This window comes from Mesoplodon mirus (genome assembly GCF_964341445.2).
Source record: "Mesoplodon mirus genome assembly, chromosome: 10".
NCBI lineage: Eukaryota > Metazoa > Chordata > Mammalia > Artiodactyla > Ziphiidae > Mesoplodon > Mesoplodon mirus.
In genome coordinates, this window is record NC_138986.1 from 16,650,454 (window position 1) to 16,665,588 (window position 15,135).

The 15,135-nt window shown below is 41.4% G+C and overlaps 1 protein-coding gene across 1 annotated transcript in view; it reads right to left on the bottom strand.

Annotated features, from left to right (window-relative positions):
- Window positions 1-96: 96 nt before the first annotated feature.
- UST (uronyl 2-sulfotransferase) overlaps window positions 97-15,135 on the bottom strand; it is a 292,877-nt gene continuing 277,838 nt past the window's right edge. Inside the window, exon 8 of the mRNA XM_082633440.1 lies at window positions 97-3,067. Coding sequence (XP_082489566.1) covers window positions 2,784-3,067 — 284 coding nt within the window. The 3' untranslated portion in view covers window positions 97-2,783. The remainder of the gene's footprint in view (window positions 3,068-15,135) is intronic.

The window sequence follows — 15,135 nt, forward strand, 5'->3', positions numbered from 1 at the left end:
CCTTTATTTCCAGCCATGGGCAGAATGGAAAAAATTTCAACTTATTTATATTCATTTATTTATATGGGTAAAGAATAAGTTAAGGAACACTTCACCTCAAACACAGATTGCTTTTATTTTAGCTAAGCTAATGTTTCAGTTCCATATATATTTCTGAATTTCCATCAATGTCAAACACCATTTTTTCTTCTTAAAAAAAAACACAAAACAATTTACAAGCACTTTTACGGCACTCAAGGAAAGTAGGCTGAAGGTTCATAATAATAATTTTCCTTTTAAAAAACATCCATCAGACCAAAATAAAATCATTTTAATTAACTCCTTCCTGAGTAACTAAAACCTTGGAATGTGCTGAAAGCTTATAATAAATAAGGCAGTCAAAGATCAACCAGCTTAAAATGTATTTTTTAAATTAAACTATGTAAAATGTACAATATATTTCGTGAAGTACAAACTGTGTTGGGCTCAGGGCCAAAGAAACGTTGTCGTGTGTGCCAGAGAAACTGATGAAGTGCCTTGACTTTTAGGGCCTAGAGGCTGTTTGTTGGGGCAAAACTACATTAAGGCCCTGTAAGTAAATCAGCCAGCCTCTTTTGCTGCGACGTTATAATGATCACTGCTGACAATAAATGCCTTTGAACACACAGGTAGAAGTGCCCATGTGAACTTGCACTAAGAAGATGCATTTTTTTTAATGACCAATTGTCCTGATGTGCTGACAACAGCAGAGAACACTTAGCAGACCTTATTTTCAGATAATGAGATTGCACAGTGTGTAAACTAACGATCATTCTTTATATGCGATTTCAAAGGACTCACAAGGTACCAGGCAGCAGCTCTTGCTCTTTTGTTGAGTATGATAGCTCTTCTCCGGGTTGATTTTTAAAGTAAGCCTAACGGTAGGGCCCTGGTCTCTCTAAACAGGACAAAGGATATTTCCTCTTCTAAGAACATTTCCCTTCATCACTTCCCTGCCCCAGTTCTCTGAGGCAGAAAGGAGGCCCACAAGTGGCCAAATGCCGGACTCTGTGCCTCTGTGGTCCCAGCCTTCACTGGACTCCTGCGGGGTGGAGCCTTCTCAATACATCTCATAATAAAGTAGCTTTAGTGCACACTTGACAGGTTCCAAATGACTTGCTTTATATCTTGGCTACCGTCCAATTTTAGTGAACGAAGAAAAAATTCTAGAGAGACTTGTTGGTTTCTGAAAAGCAGAAAATGTGTAGCTTGTGTAAAGTCAGAGTCTTATTTACTGTTAAGTATTCCCAACTCACACTTTGCTAGTGCTCTTGAAGGGCTGGCTCTAGGGGAAAAAACATGGAGACAAAATTTGTCCCAAGTACCTTGCCTATCACCAGCACCTGCACCCCTGCTTCTCAGCTGGCTGTATATTATCCACCCAAGAGTATATGTATTTTCGAGGGGGGGTGTTGTCAAAGATGAAAACATCTCAAATCCAAAGAAATAGATTTCTAATGACTGAACCAAGGCATCACGGTGATGGGCAGGTGATGGGAATGGGAGGGGGAAGAGATATTTTGGAGGAATGGAACTGCCCGACTTCTACTCAGATCACTTTGGGGGCAGACAACTACTCATAAATCTAGCCAAGCAGTCTCTTACCCAGAAGCTCCTGCTTCTCTTCCCGATGTCCTAATAAGAGTTCTCATCAGGGAGTTGCTTCCATAATAAGTGGAACTGTATTTTGACTTCTGCCTGCACAGAACTCAGTATCCCTTTCTGAGCCCCCAAAACACCAAAAACAAGTACCTCTTAAGGGACGAGAAGGTAAAAGATACCAGCTACTTTGGGACACAGCTGGCCAGGGGTGTGCCTGATAGATCATGCATCGTCTGTGGTCAGGCTTGGAACTTATGCCACAGGAGTCAAATGTCAGAGCTAAGTGGATTCCTGGGTCTCCAGTTAAAGCAATGCTGGTAAGAGACATGTTTCATATAGGGTGCAAAGGACACAGCCATGCCATTTTCCTAGGCCACATGTCCTCCAGAGTTGATCTGTCTTGCCTATGCTCTTTTTTACACAGCCAACAAACTCTTTTCCTGGCTATGCTACTTTGAAATCTGTCAGAATGGTGCTCGGAAATGAAATGTCTCAATGGAGTTTGCCAAGCGCTTTGACCTTGAGAGGTACTCAAGGCTCTGGACTGGTGAAGGGTGTGGCACAAGCCTACTTGCTCTTTCAGAGATAATAAACGTGGTGCTCTTGGTGCAAGTGTCCCCTGAGATAGACCAGAGGCAGAATTCTACCCATGTGGGCAGAAACCACTTACCCAGGGACATCCTCCCTTCTGATGTCCTTATCTGTCTGACCTTCTCCTCTTAGATCCTTCTAGAGTAGATTCCCTGGTCTCTGAACTGGTTTTGTGTTTCTACTGAAATATACAAGTCTGGATGTTTCCTACCACTGAGGTAATATTTTTATAGGTCATCTTACAAATGATAAGTCATTGGGCTATAGGCTCTATTTCTCCGCTTTCTCTCGTTTATGCTAGGGGAAGAAAAGCTATTTTAAGACGAGATGCCTTGTGGTGGAGCCATGTAGTGTACCTCAGAAGGACCCAAGGAGCCAGAAACACACAGAATAAAATCAAACAAATAAAACCCGCAAAACCGGGCATCTCCCAATGACCCCAACCTGTGGGAACGTTTTGTTCTTTTTAATGCTGCCGAGCATTAATTTCGTCCCTTAAGGATTTTTCTTCCCCAAACAAAAAACTTTCTGGAAAGGGAGATTAAGCCATTGGAGGCCACACAGAGCTGGCATCACCTCTTATAAATATCTTCGAGCCACTTCTCATCGTCCTGTTCCTCGTCATCGATCGGCTCCTCTGTTTCCAGTGGGGTCGGAATGAAGAACTGAGGTCTCAGCACGGGGTGGCTGACCCGGGACTTCAGTCCGAACTTGCGCTTCAGCAGGTGGAACTGCTCCTTGACGTAGTGGTAGAACTCGTACTCGTATCTCATTCGCTGGTAGAGAATCTGCACAGCCTCAGGAGAGGGGACGGTCTTCTTCACGGTCACAGTCATGTTTCCAAGTTTCCTATGCTCTGTAAAAGAAGCAGGGTTGCACGTGAGCCGTTGTCTGCAATGCTGAAGCTTAAAGGGGATGATGGTGAGGTCCTGTGTTACCTGCATAATACTGGCAGCTCCTAAGGAAAGAAACTAAACATTCAAGGAATAGAAGGGGTAAATGGCTTCCCAACAACACTGGGAAAGATTTCACCGTATTCCATGTGTTAATATCAACACCAGTTGACTAAACTTAAACTAGCTAGCATCCCTTTCGTGGGATGTGAATGATGAGATTTGACCACAATTTAATGGTAACTATAAGTTATACTTTTTTTTTTAAACCCCACATTTGTTTATTTATTTATTTTTGGCTGTGTTGGGTCTTTGTTTCTGTGTGAGGGCTTTCTCTAGTTGTGGCAAGCGGGGGCCACTCTTCATCGCGGTGCGCGGGCCTCTCACGATCGCGGCCTCTCTTGTTGCGGAGCACAGGCTCCAGACGCGCAGGCTCAGTAGTTGTGGCTCACGGGCCCAGCCGCTCCGCGGCATGTGGGATCTTCCTGGACCGGGGCATGAACCCGTGTCCCCTGCATTGGCAGGCGGATTCTCATCCACTGTGCCACCAGGAAAGCCCCTATACATTCTCTTGAGCAGGAAAATCTACCTGCTTTTCATTTTTATTTCCTGTTACTTTCAGAAGGAAGAACAGAAAAGAGCTGTCTCACCACTTGCTAATCATCTTGGTTTTTTATTTTAAAATATCGACATCTATTATTTAAAGTTTAATTTGATACAAACGCCATTGCATTTCACTATTTCAGCAAGGTGTCTGCTGAGAAAAGTAAAGGAAGGACTGTTAGATTCCCTAAATACAATTTTAACGGTTGTCAATTTTGAATGGTTATTATTTTATTGTGGTAAAATATATAACTAAAATTTGTTTAATTTTATATTAACACTTCATAACATAAAATACTATTTATATGATATATATATATATATATATATATATTTTTTTTTTTTTGCGGTACACGGGCCTCTCACTGTTGTGGCCTCTCCCACTGCAGAGCACAGGCTCCGGACGCGCAGGCTCAGCAGCCATGGCTCACGGGCCCAGCCGCTCCGCGGCATGTGGGATCTTCCCGGACCGGGGCATGAACCTGTGTCCCCTGCATCGGCAGGCAGACTCTCAACCACCGCGCCACCAGGGAAGCCCTATATATATATATTTCTATGACACAATTTTAAACATTTTGAAGTGTACGTTTTGGTGGAATTAATTACATTCATAATGCTGTGCAACTATTACTATTTTCAAAATTCTTTCGTCACTCCAAACAGGACCTCTGTACCCATTAAACAATAGCTCCCTTATACCTCTCCTCTTCCCACCCTTCCCCAAGTAACCTCTAATCTACTTTCTGTCTATGAATCTGTCTATTCTAGGTACCTCATATAAGTGGCATCACACAATACTTGCCCTTTTGTGTCTGGCTTTTTTCCACTTACGTAATGTTTTCAAGGTTCATCTATTTTGTAACATGTATCAGTACTTCATTAACCTTTATGGCTGAATAATATTCTATTATATGAAAGTACCATAATTTGTTTATCCATATATCCATTGATGGACATTTGGGTTTCTCTACCTTTTGGCTATTGTGAAGAGTGCTGCTATGAACATTTCTGTAAAAGTCTTCATTTGAGTCCCTGTTTTCAATTTTTTTCTGGGATTCTACCTAGAAGTGGAGTTGCTGGTTCATACGGTAATTCTATGTTTAAATTTTGAGAAACCACCAAACTATTTTCCTCAGTGGCTGAACCACTAAATATTCCTAGCAGCAATGTCTGAAGGTCCCAATTTCTCCAAATCTTCTTCTACAATTGTTATTTTCCATTTTCAAAAAATTGTAGCTATCCCAGTGTGAACTGGTATCTCACTGTGGTCTTGATTTTCATTTCACTGATGGTTAATGATGCAGAGCATCTTTTTCATGTGTTTGTTGGTCATTTGTATATCCTTTTTTGATAAATGTCTATTCAAGTCCTTTGCCTGTTTTGAATTGGATTGTTTAATTTTTTGTTGTTAAGTTGGTATTTTTTTAATATATTCTGGATATTCTACATATATATCAGGAATATGATTTGCAAATATTTTCTCCCATTCTGTAGGTTGTCTTTTTATCTGTTGATAGTTTTCTTTGATGCACAAAAATCTTTCATTTTAATGAAGACCAACTTATCTATTTTTCTTTTTTGTTACCTGTACAAAGTGGGTTTGTGATAGAACATTTTGTAATATCTGTCTTCACTAAAGATATTAACTATAGCTACTCTGAGGCGACACATGTTAATAGGCTTGAAGTATAGATCTCTTTGGGTGTTTAAAAGACAGAGCTTAAAAAGCTGGTATTAGGGCTTCCCTGGTGGCGCAGTGGTTGAGAGTCCGCCTACCGATGCAGGGGACACGGGTTTGTGCCCTGGTCCGGGAAGATCCCGCATGCCGTGGAGCGGCTGGGCCCGTGAGCCATGGCTGCTGAGCCTGTGCGTCCGGAGCCTGTGCTCCGCAGTGGGAGAGGCCACAACAGTGAGAGGACCGCGTACCACAAAAAAAAAAAAAAAAAAGCTGGTATTAAAGATAAGACAAGGCATACAGAGGCCCCGGAAAAAAATTCGCTCATTTCCAGACTCCTCTGGTGCCTTCCTCTTGAAGCACTCTAAATGTGTGGTGTCTTGCTATCTTATGCCAGAAAAATATTAGGATTCCTATGATTTTAAAATAAATTCTTTAGTTAAATTATTTGACCCAACCTATTCTGAAAAGAATGTAAAGAATTTTATGAAAATATATATGATGCAATTAGCTAAACAGTTAAGGAAATTGGGCAAAGGGAGAATGAAGGTAGGAAAGAAAAAAGGAGAAAGGTCAGTGTTGGGGATAACGGCTGCCCCTCCCCATATGGGAGGGTCTCCATAGAGCCATGCTCCTGCCTCTTGCCCCAGCCCCTCATTCGGGGAGGTAAGCCAGGTTCCAGGGCCAGATGGTTTTTCTGATTGTGCCTTTGGGATAAAGGATTGAGATGCTCTCTCCTCTGGGGAGACTGTACCTGTCTGCAGAGACTTCACATCCTCCTGCAGAGGAGGGCGAGGGCTTTCAGCCACAATCTGTGACTCGATGGGCAAGTCTGTGGAAGTCAGGATGGAATGTTACCGGTCCATTTCTCCTCACACCTCAGCTGAGTTCTCCCACTCAGCTTTACTTGGTAATAAAGCTGACATTTCAACCTCCATCTCTCTGTCTCCAGTATTGATTTCTCACATAGTTTAGAACCCAGGCAGGAGGAAATGGGTGTTATTTAGTCATCCATCTCTCGGACCCCAATATCGAGGAACACAAAATATATGTTGTGAAGTCCTAACTGCTTATGTAGGAGGTGGGTCAAGAGTTTGGCCCTAAACTTTCTAGCAGCTAACAAACAGTGTATATTACTCTTCGTGTAAAACAATCCATTCACATCTATTCCTAGTTGTAATGCCATAAAGAAATATATTCTATGAATTTTCATAAGAAAAATCTGTAATGGAATTAGCAATATTTTGATAACATCCTTAGAGTAAGTTCAGCCATGGGTTTCATGGGGGCCAGAGGAAAGTGGCACGTGTCAGGTTCTCAACTCTGGCTTGATTGGGGAACACATTACAGAAAATTTGGAGCAGCAGTTTCTAACTCTCCTGAAAACCTGACTAAAGCTCATGTTCAGGAAGATAGGGAGGGTACATGGAAACCCATATATGAAGATCTTAGGCATTTATGGATCTGTAGGACCCCTGATTTTGAGAAACCAAAAAACTGCACTTCCTTCAACAATCTTTCATACACTTTGTTTGTTCTAATATTAGCCCCAGTGTAATTGATAAATATTGGAATTAGTTGTTTTATGTGCTGGCCTGATATACAGTCATAAACATTGCAATGGGAAAGAGAGGAGGACTTAGATTTACATTTTATGAAAAGGGAGGGGCTTAACAGTGCCTGGAACTTAAATAGAAGGCCACCCTACCCTGTTTTGGAGGAAGGCCCAAGAGAGTAAGCATAGAGGAGCCTGGTCTTTGTAAAGAAGTAACTTGGGGTCTGCTCTATTGCAGGGCCTCAAAGTTCTTTAAGGTTGAAACACTGTTTTCCTCAAAATAATGTACAGCAAGTGTAATCACTAACTACAAAGCCATCCCAAGAGAGTACCCAGTGAATTTTTAACCTAGAGCAAGATAACTTCTTAGACTAGTCTTCAAAATAAATTAGATACAAAATGTTGATCTATTTAAGGGGGGAGGGATTAATTTGGATATTGGAATTGACATATACACACTACTATATATAAAATAGATAACTAATAAGACCAGCTGTATAGCACAGGGAACTCTACTCAATACTCTGTAATGGCCTATATGGGAAAAGAATCCTAAAAAAAAAAAAAAAAAAAAAAGAGAGTGGATAGCAGTGCTGTGCATGGCACTTATCCCAGACAAGCTGAGTTGTCTGCATAGCCATGTCACACAAGGAACTCTGATCTGAAGTGCTGAGTGCAAGTGCACGCGGCACCCTATGAGATAAGAGTTTCAAAAAGTGCATGTGAAAAACCGTCACCTGGGATCCACTGTGCTGATTCTGATCAAATAAGTTAAAGGTGAGCTGGATGGACTAGAGAAAGCTCCTAGAATAGACTCAGTAGCCATGTGGTGAAAAATGGAAAGACTCCAAATGAAAGGAGCCTGGATCACAGTATCACAACTAGGAGGAATGTTGTCCATTCTGCAACATCAATGCTGGATTGTGAGCATCCCCATATTTTATTGACAGCTCTCATCTGCTTTCATCTCTTCTTGAGGATTTATGCCTGTGTATGAGTGCATTCAGAGCTTTAGCATTCCAGCATTAATTATAATATGAACGCACTCCTTCACATTGTGCAATACAAAGACTCTGGATGCATCATTAAAAGAGAAAATCTTTAATACTAAAAACTCAAAAGAGGAGGACCTTCAAAATGACAGAGGAGTAAGACGCAGAGATCACCTTCCTCCCAACAGATACATCAGAAATTCATCTACACGTGGAACAACTCCTACAGAACACCTACTGAACGCTGACAGAAGACCTCAGACCCCCCAAAAGGCAAGAAACTCCCCACGTACCTGGGTAGGGAAAAGAAAAAAGAAAAAACAGAGACAAAAGAATAGGGACGGGACCTGCACCTCTGGGAGGGAGCCGTGAAGGAGGAAAGGTTTCTACACACTAGGAGCCCCTTCACTGAAGGGAACTGGGGATGGCAGGGGGGAAGCTTCGGAGTCACGGAGGAGAGCGCAGCCACAGGGGTGCGGAGGGCAAAGTGGAGAGATTCCCGCACAGAGGATCGGTGCCTTCAGGCACTCACCAACCAGCCCGAGAGGTTTGTCTGCTCGGCCGCCAGGGCGGGCGGGGCTGGGAGCTGAGGCTCGGGTTTCGGTCGGAGCGCTGGGAGAGGACTGGGGTTGGCGGCGTGAACACAGCCTGAAGGGGTTAGTGCACCACGGCTGGCCGGGAGGGAGTCCGGGAAAAAGTCTGGACCTGCTGAAGAGGCAAGAGACTTTTTCTTCCCTCTTTGTTTCCTGGTGCGCGAGGAGAGGGGATTAAGAGCGCTGCTTAAAGGAGCTCCAGAGACGGGCGCGAGCCGCGGCTGAAAGCGCGGACTCCAGAGACGGGCGTGGGACGCTGGGGCTGCTGCTGCCGCCACCAAGAAGCCTGTGTGCGAGCGCAGGCCACTCTCCACACCTCCCCTCCCGGGAGCCTGTGCAGCCCGCCACTGCCAGGGTCCCGTGATCCAGGGACAACTTCCACGGGAGAACACACGACATGCCACAGGCTGGTACAACGTCACGCCGGCCTCTGCCGCCGCACGCTCGCCCTGCATCCATACCCCTCCCTCCCCCCGGCCTGAGTGAGCCAGAGCCCCCGAATCAGCTGCTGCTTGAACCCCATCCTGTCTGAGCAAAGAAGAGACGCCCTCTGGCGACCTACATGCAGAGGCGGGTCCACATTCAAAGCTGAACCCCAGGAGCTGTGCGAACAAAGAAGAGAAAGGGAAATCTCTCCCAGCAGCCTCAGGAGCAGCAGATTAGATCTCCCCAGTCAACCTGATGTACCCTGCATCTGTGGAATACCTGAATAGACAAAGAATCATCCCAAAATTGAGGCAGTTGACTTTGGGAGCAACTGTAGACTTGGGGTTTGCTGTATGTGACTGACTAGTTTCTGATTTTTATGTTTATCTTAGTTTAGTTTCTAGCACTTGTTATCATTGGATTTGTTTGTTGGATTGGTTGCTCTCTCTCTTTTTTTAATACTTAAAAAAATTTTTATTTTAATAATTTTTTTATTTTAAATAACTTTATTATATTTATTTATTTATTTTTCTTTCTTTCCCCCTTTTCTTCTCAGCCACGTGGCTGACAGTGTCTTGGCGCTCCAGCTGGGTGTCAGGCCTGAGCCTCTGAGGTGGGAGAGCCAAGTTCAGGACATTGGACCACCAGAGACTTTCCGGCCCAACATAATATCAGTTGGTGAGAGCTCTCCCAGAGATCTCCATCTCAAAACTAAGACCCAGCTCCACACAATGAACAGCAAGCTCCAGTGCTGGACACCCAATGCCAAACAACTAGCAAGACAGGAACACAACCCCACCCATTAGCAAAGAGGCTGCCTAAAATCATAATAAGTTTCACAGACACCCCAAAACACACCACCAGATGTGGTCCTGCCAAACAGAAAGACAAGATCCAGCCTCATCCACCAGAACACAGGCACCAGTCCCCTCCACCAGGAAGCCTACACAACCCACTGAACCAACCTTACCCACTGGGGGCAGACACCAAAAACAATGGAAACTATGAACGTGCAGCCTGTGAAAAGGAGACCCCAAACACAGTAAGTTAAGCAAAATAAGAAGACAGAAAAACACACAGCAGGTGAAGGAGCAAGATAAAAACCTACCAGACCTAACAAATGAAGAGGAAATAGGCAGTCTACCTGAAAAAGAATTCAGAGTAATGATAGTAAAGATGATCCAAAATCTTGGAAATAGAATGGAGAAAATACAAGAAACGTTTAACAAGGACCTAAAAGAACTAAAGAGCACACAAACAATGATGAACAACCCAATAAATGAAATTAAAAATTCTCTAGAAGGGGCTTTCCTGGTGGTGCAGTGGTTGAGAGTCTGCCTGCCAATGCAGGGGACATAGGTTCGTGCCCCGGTCTGGGAAGATCCCACATGCCGCGGAGCAGCTAGGCCCGTGAGCCATGGCCGCTGAGCCTGCGCATCCGGAGCCTGTGCTCCACAACGGGAGAGGTCGCAACAGTGAGAGGCCCACGTAATGCAAAAAAAAAAAAAAAAAAAAAAAAAAAATCTCTAGAAGGAATCAATAGCAGAATAACTGAGGCAGAAGAACGGGTAAGTGACCTGGAAGATAAAATAGTGGAAGTAACTACCGCACAGCAGAATAAAGAATGAAAAGAATTGAGGACAGTCTCAGAGACCTCTGGGACAACATTAAACCCACCAACATTAGAATTATAGGGGTCCCAGAAGAAGAAGAGAAAAAGAAAGGGGCTGAGAAAATATTTGAAGAGATTATATTTGAAAACTTCCCTAATATGTGAAAGGAAATAGTCAATCAAGTCCAGAAAGTGCTGAGAGTCCCATACAGGATAAATCCAAGGAGAAACATGCCAAGACACATATTAATCAAACTATCAAAAATTAAATAGAAAGAAAAAATATTAAAGGCAGCAAGAGAAAAACAACAAATAACATAAAAGGGAATCCCCATAAGGTTAACAGCTGATCTTTCAGCAGAAACTCTGCAAGCCAGAAGGGAGTGGCAGGACATATTTAAAGTGATGAAAGGGAAAAACCTACAACCAAGATTACTCCACCCAGCAAGGATCTTATTCAGATTCAACAGAGAAATTAAAACCTTTACAGACAAGCAAAAGCTAAGAGAATTCAGCTCCACCAAACCAGCTTTACAACAAATCCTAAAGGAACTTCTCTAGGCAAGAAACACAAGAGAAGGAAAAGGCCTACAATAACAAACCCAAAACAATTAAGAAAATGGTAATAGGAACATACATATCGATAATGACCTTAAATGTAAATGGATTAATGCTCCAACCGAAAGACACAGACTGGATGAATGGATAAAAAAGCAAGACCTGTATATATGCTGTGTACAAGAGACCCACTTCAGACCTAGGGACACATACAGACTGAAAGTGAGGGGATGGAAAAAGATATTCTATGCAAATGGAAATCAGAAGAAAGCTGGAGTAGCAATTCTCATATCAGACAAAATAGACTTTAAAATAAAGACTATTAGAAGAGACAAAGAAGGACACTACATTACGATCAAGGGATCAATCCAAGAAGAAGATATAACAATTGTAAATATTTATGCATCCAACATAGTAGCACTGCAATATATAAGGCAAATACTAGCCATAAAAGGAGAAATCGACAGTAACACACTCATAGTAGGGGACTTTAACACCCCACTTTCACTAATGGACACATCCTCCAAAAGGAAAATAAATAAGGAAACACAAGCTTTAAATGATACATTAAACAAGATGGACTTAATTGATATTTATAGGACATTCCATCCATAAATAACAGAATACACTATCTTCTTAAGTGCTCAGGGAACGCTCTCCAGGATAGATCATATCTTGGGTCACAAATCAAGCCTTGGTAAATTTAAGAAAATTGAAATTGTATCAAGTATCTTTTCCGACCACAATGCTATGAGACTAGATATCAACTACAGGAAAAAATCTGTAAAAAATACAAACACATGGAGGCTAAACAATACACTACTAAGGAATCAAGAGATTACTGAAGAAATCAAAGAGGAAATAAAAAAATACCTAGAAACAAATGACAATGGAGACACAATGACCCAAAACCTATGGGACGCAGCAAAAGCAGTTCTAAGGGGGAAGTTTATAGCAATACAATCCCACCTTAAGAAACAGGAAACATCTCGAGTAAACAACCTGACCCTGCACCTAAAGCAATTAGAGAAAGAAGAACAAAAAACCCCCAAAGTTAGCAGAAGGAAAGAAATCATAAAGATCAGATCAGAAATAAATGAAAAAGAAATAAAGGAAACAATAGCAATGATCAATAAAACTAAAAGCTGGTTCTTTGAGAAGATAAAATTGATAAACAATTAGCCAAACTCATCAAGAAAAAAAGGGAGAAGACTCAAATCAATAGAATTAGAAATGAAAAAGATGTAACAACTGACACTGCAGAAATACAAAGGATCATGAGAGATTACTACAAGAAACTATATGCCAATAAAATGGACAACCTGGAAGAAATGGACAAATTCTTAGAAAAGCACAACCTTCTGAGACTGAACCAGGAAGAAATAGAAAATATAAAGAGATCAATCACAAGCACTGAAATTGAGACTGTGATTAAAAATCTTCCAACAAACAAAAGCCCAGGACCAGATGGCTTCACGGGCGAATTCTATCAAACACTTAGAGAAGAGCTAACATCTAACCTCAAACTCTTCCAAAATATAGCAGAGGGAGGAACACTCCCAAACTCATTCTACAAGGCCACCATCACCCTGATACCAAAACCAGACAAAGATGTCATAAAAAAAGAAAACTATAGGCCAATATCACTGATGAACATAGATGCAAAAACCCTCAACCAAATACTAGCAAACAGAATCCAACAGCACTGTAAAAGGATCATACACCATGATCAAGTGGGGTTTATCCCAGGAATGCAAGCATTCTTCAATATACGTCAATCAATCAATGTGATAAACCATATTAACAAATTGAGGGAGAAAAACCATATGAAAATCTCAATAGATGCAGAAAAAGCTTTCGACAAAATTCAACACCCATTTTTGATAAAAACTGTTTAGAAAGTAGGCATAGAGGGAACCTACCTCAACATAATAAAGGCCATATATGACAAACCCACAGCCAAACATCGTTCTCAATGGTGAAAAACTGAAATCGTTTCCACTAAGATCAGGAACAAGACAAGGCTGCCCACTGTCACTACTATTATTCAACATAGTTTTGGAAGTTTTAGCCACAGCAATCAGAGAAGAAAAAGGAATCCAAATCAGGAAAGAAGTAAAACTGTCATTGTTTGCAGATGACATGATACTATACAAAGAGAATCATAAAGATGCTACCAGAAAACTACTAGAGCTAATCAATGAATTTGGTAAAGTAGCAGGATATAAATTTAATGCACAGAAATCTCTCACACTCCTATACACTAATAATGAAATATCTGAAAGAGAAATTAAGGAAACACTCCATTTACTATTGCAACAAAAAGAATAAAATACCTAGGAATAAACCGACCTAAGGAGACAAAAGACCTGTATGTAGAAAACTATAAGATACTGATGAAAGAAAACAGATGGAGAGATATACCATACCATGTTCTCAGATTGGAAGAATTAACATTGTGAAAATGACTATATTACTCAAAGCAGTCTACAGATTCAGTGCAATTCCTATCAAAGTACCAATGGCATTTTCCACAGAACTAGAACAAAAAATTTCACAATCTGTATGAAAACAAAAAAGACCCCGAATAGCCAAAGCAATCTTGAGAGAGAAAAACGGAACTGGAGGAACCAGCCTCCCTGACTTCAGACTATACTACAAAGCTACAGTAATCAAGACAGTATGGTACTGGCACAAAAACAGAAGTATAGATCAATGGAACAGGATAGAAGCCCAGAGATAAACCCACTCACATATGGTCACCTTATCTTTGATAAAGGAGGCAAGAATATACAGTGGAGAAAAGATAGCCTCTTTAGTAAGTGGTGTTGGGAAAACTGGACAGCTACATGTAAAAGAATGAAATTAGAACACTCCCTAACACCATACACAAGAATAAACTCAAAATGGATTAAAGACCTAAATGTAAGGCCAGACACTATAAAACTCTTAGAGGAAAACATAGGCAGGAACACTCTATGACATAAATCACAGCAAGATTCTTTTTGATCCACCTCCTAGAGAAATGGAAATAAAAACAAAAATAAACAAATGGGACCTATTTAAACTTAAAACCTTTTTCACAGCAAAGGAAAACATAAACAAGATGAAAAGACAACACTCAGAACGGGAGAAAATATTTGCAAATGAAGCAACTGACAAAGGACTAATCTCCAAAATATACAAGCAGCTCATGCAGCTCAATATCAAAGAAACAAACAACCTAATCCAAAAATTGGCAGAAGACCTAAATAGACATTTCACCAAAAAATATATACAGATTGCCAACAAACACATGAAAGGATGCTCAACATCACTAATCTTTAGAGAAAGGCAAATCAAAACTACAATGAGGTATCACCTCACACCAGTCAGAATGGCCATCATCAAAAAATCTAGAAACAATAAATGCTGGAGAGGGTGTGGAGAAAAAGGAACCCTCTTGCACTGTTGGTGGAATGTAAATTGATACAGCCACTATGGAGAACAGTATGGAGGTTCCTTGAAAAACTACAAATAGAACTACCATACGACCCAGCAATCCCACTACTGGGCATATACCCTGAGAAAACCATAATTCAAAAAGAGTCATGTACCAAAATGTTCACTGCAGCTTTATTCACAATAGCCAGGACATGGAATCAACCTAAGTGTCCATCGACAGATGAATGGATAAAGAAGATGTGGTACATATATACAATGGAATATTAGCCATAAAAAGGAACAAAATTGGGATATTTGTAGTGAGGTGGACGGACCTAGAGTCTGTCATACAGAGTGAAATAGTCAGAAAGAGAAAAACAAATACCGTATGCTAACACATATATATGGAATCTAAAAAAAGGAAATGGTTCTGAAGAACCTAGGGGCAGGACAGGCATAAAGATGTAGACGTAGAGAATGGACTTGAGGACATGGGGAGGGAGAAGGGTAAGCTGGGATGAAGTCAGAGAGTGGCATGCACATATATCCACTACCAAATGTAAAATAGATAGTGGGTAGCAGCTGCATAGCACA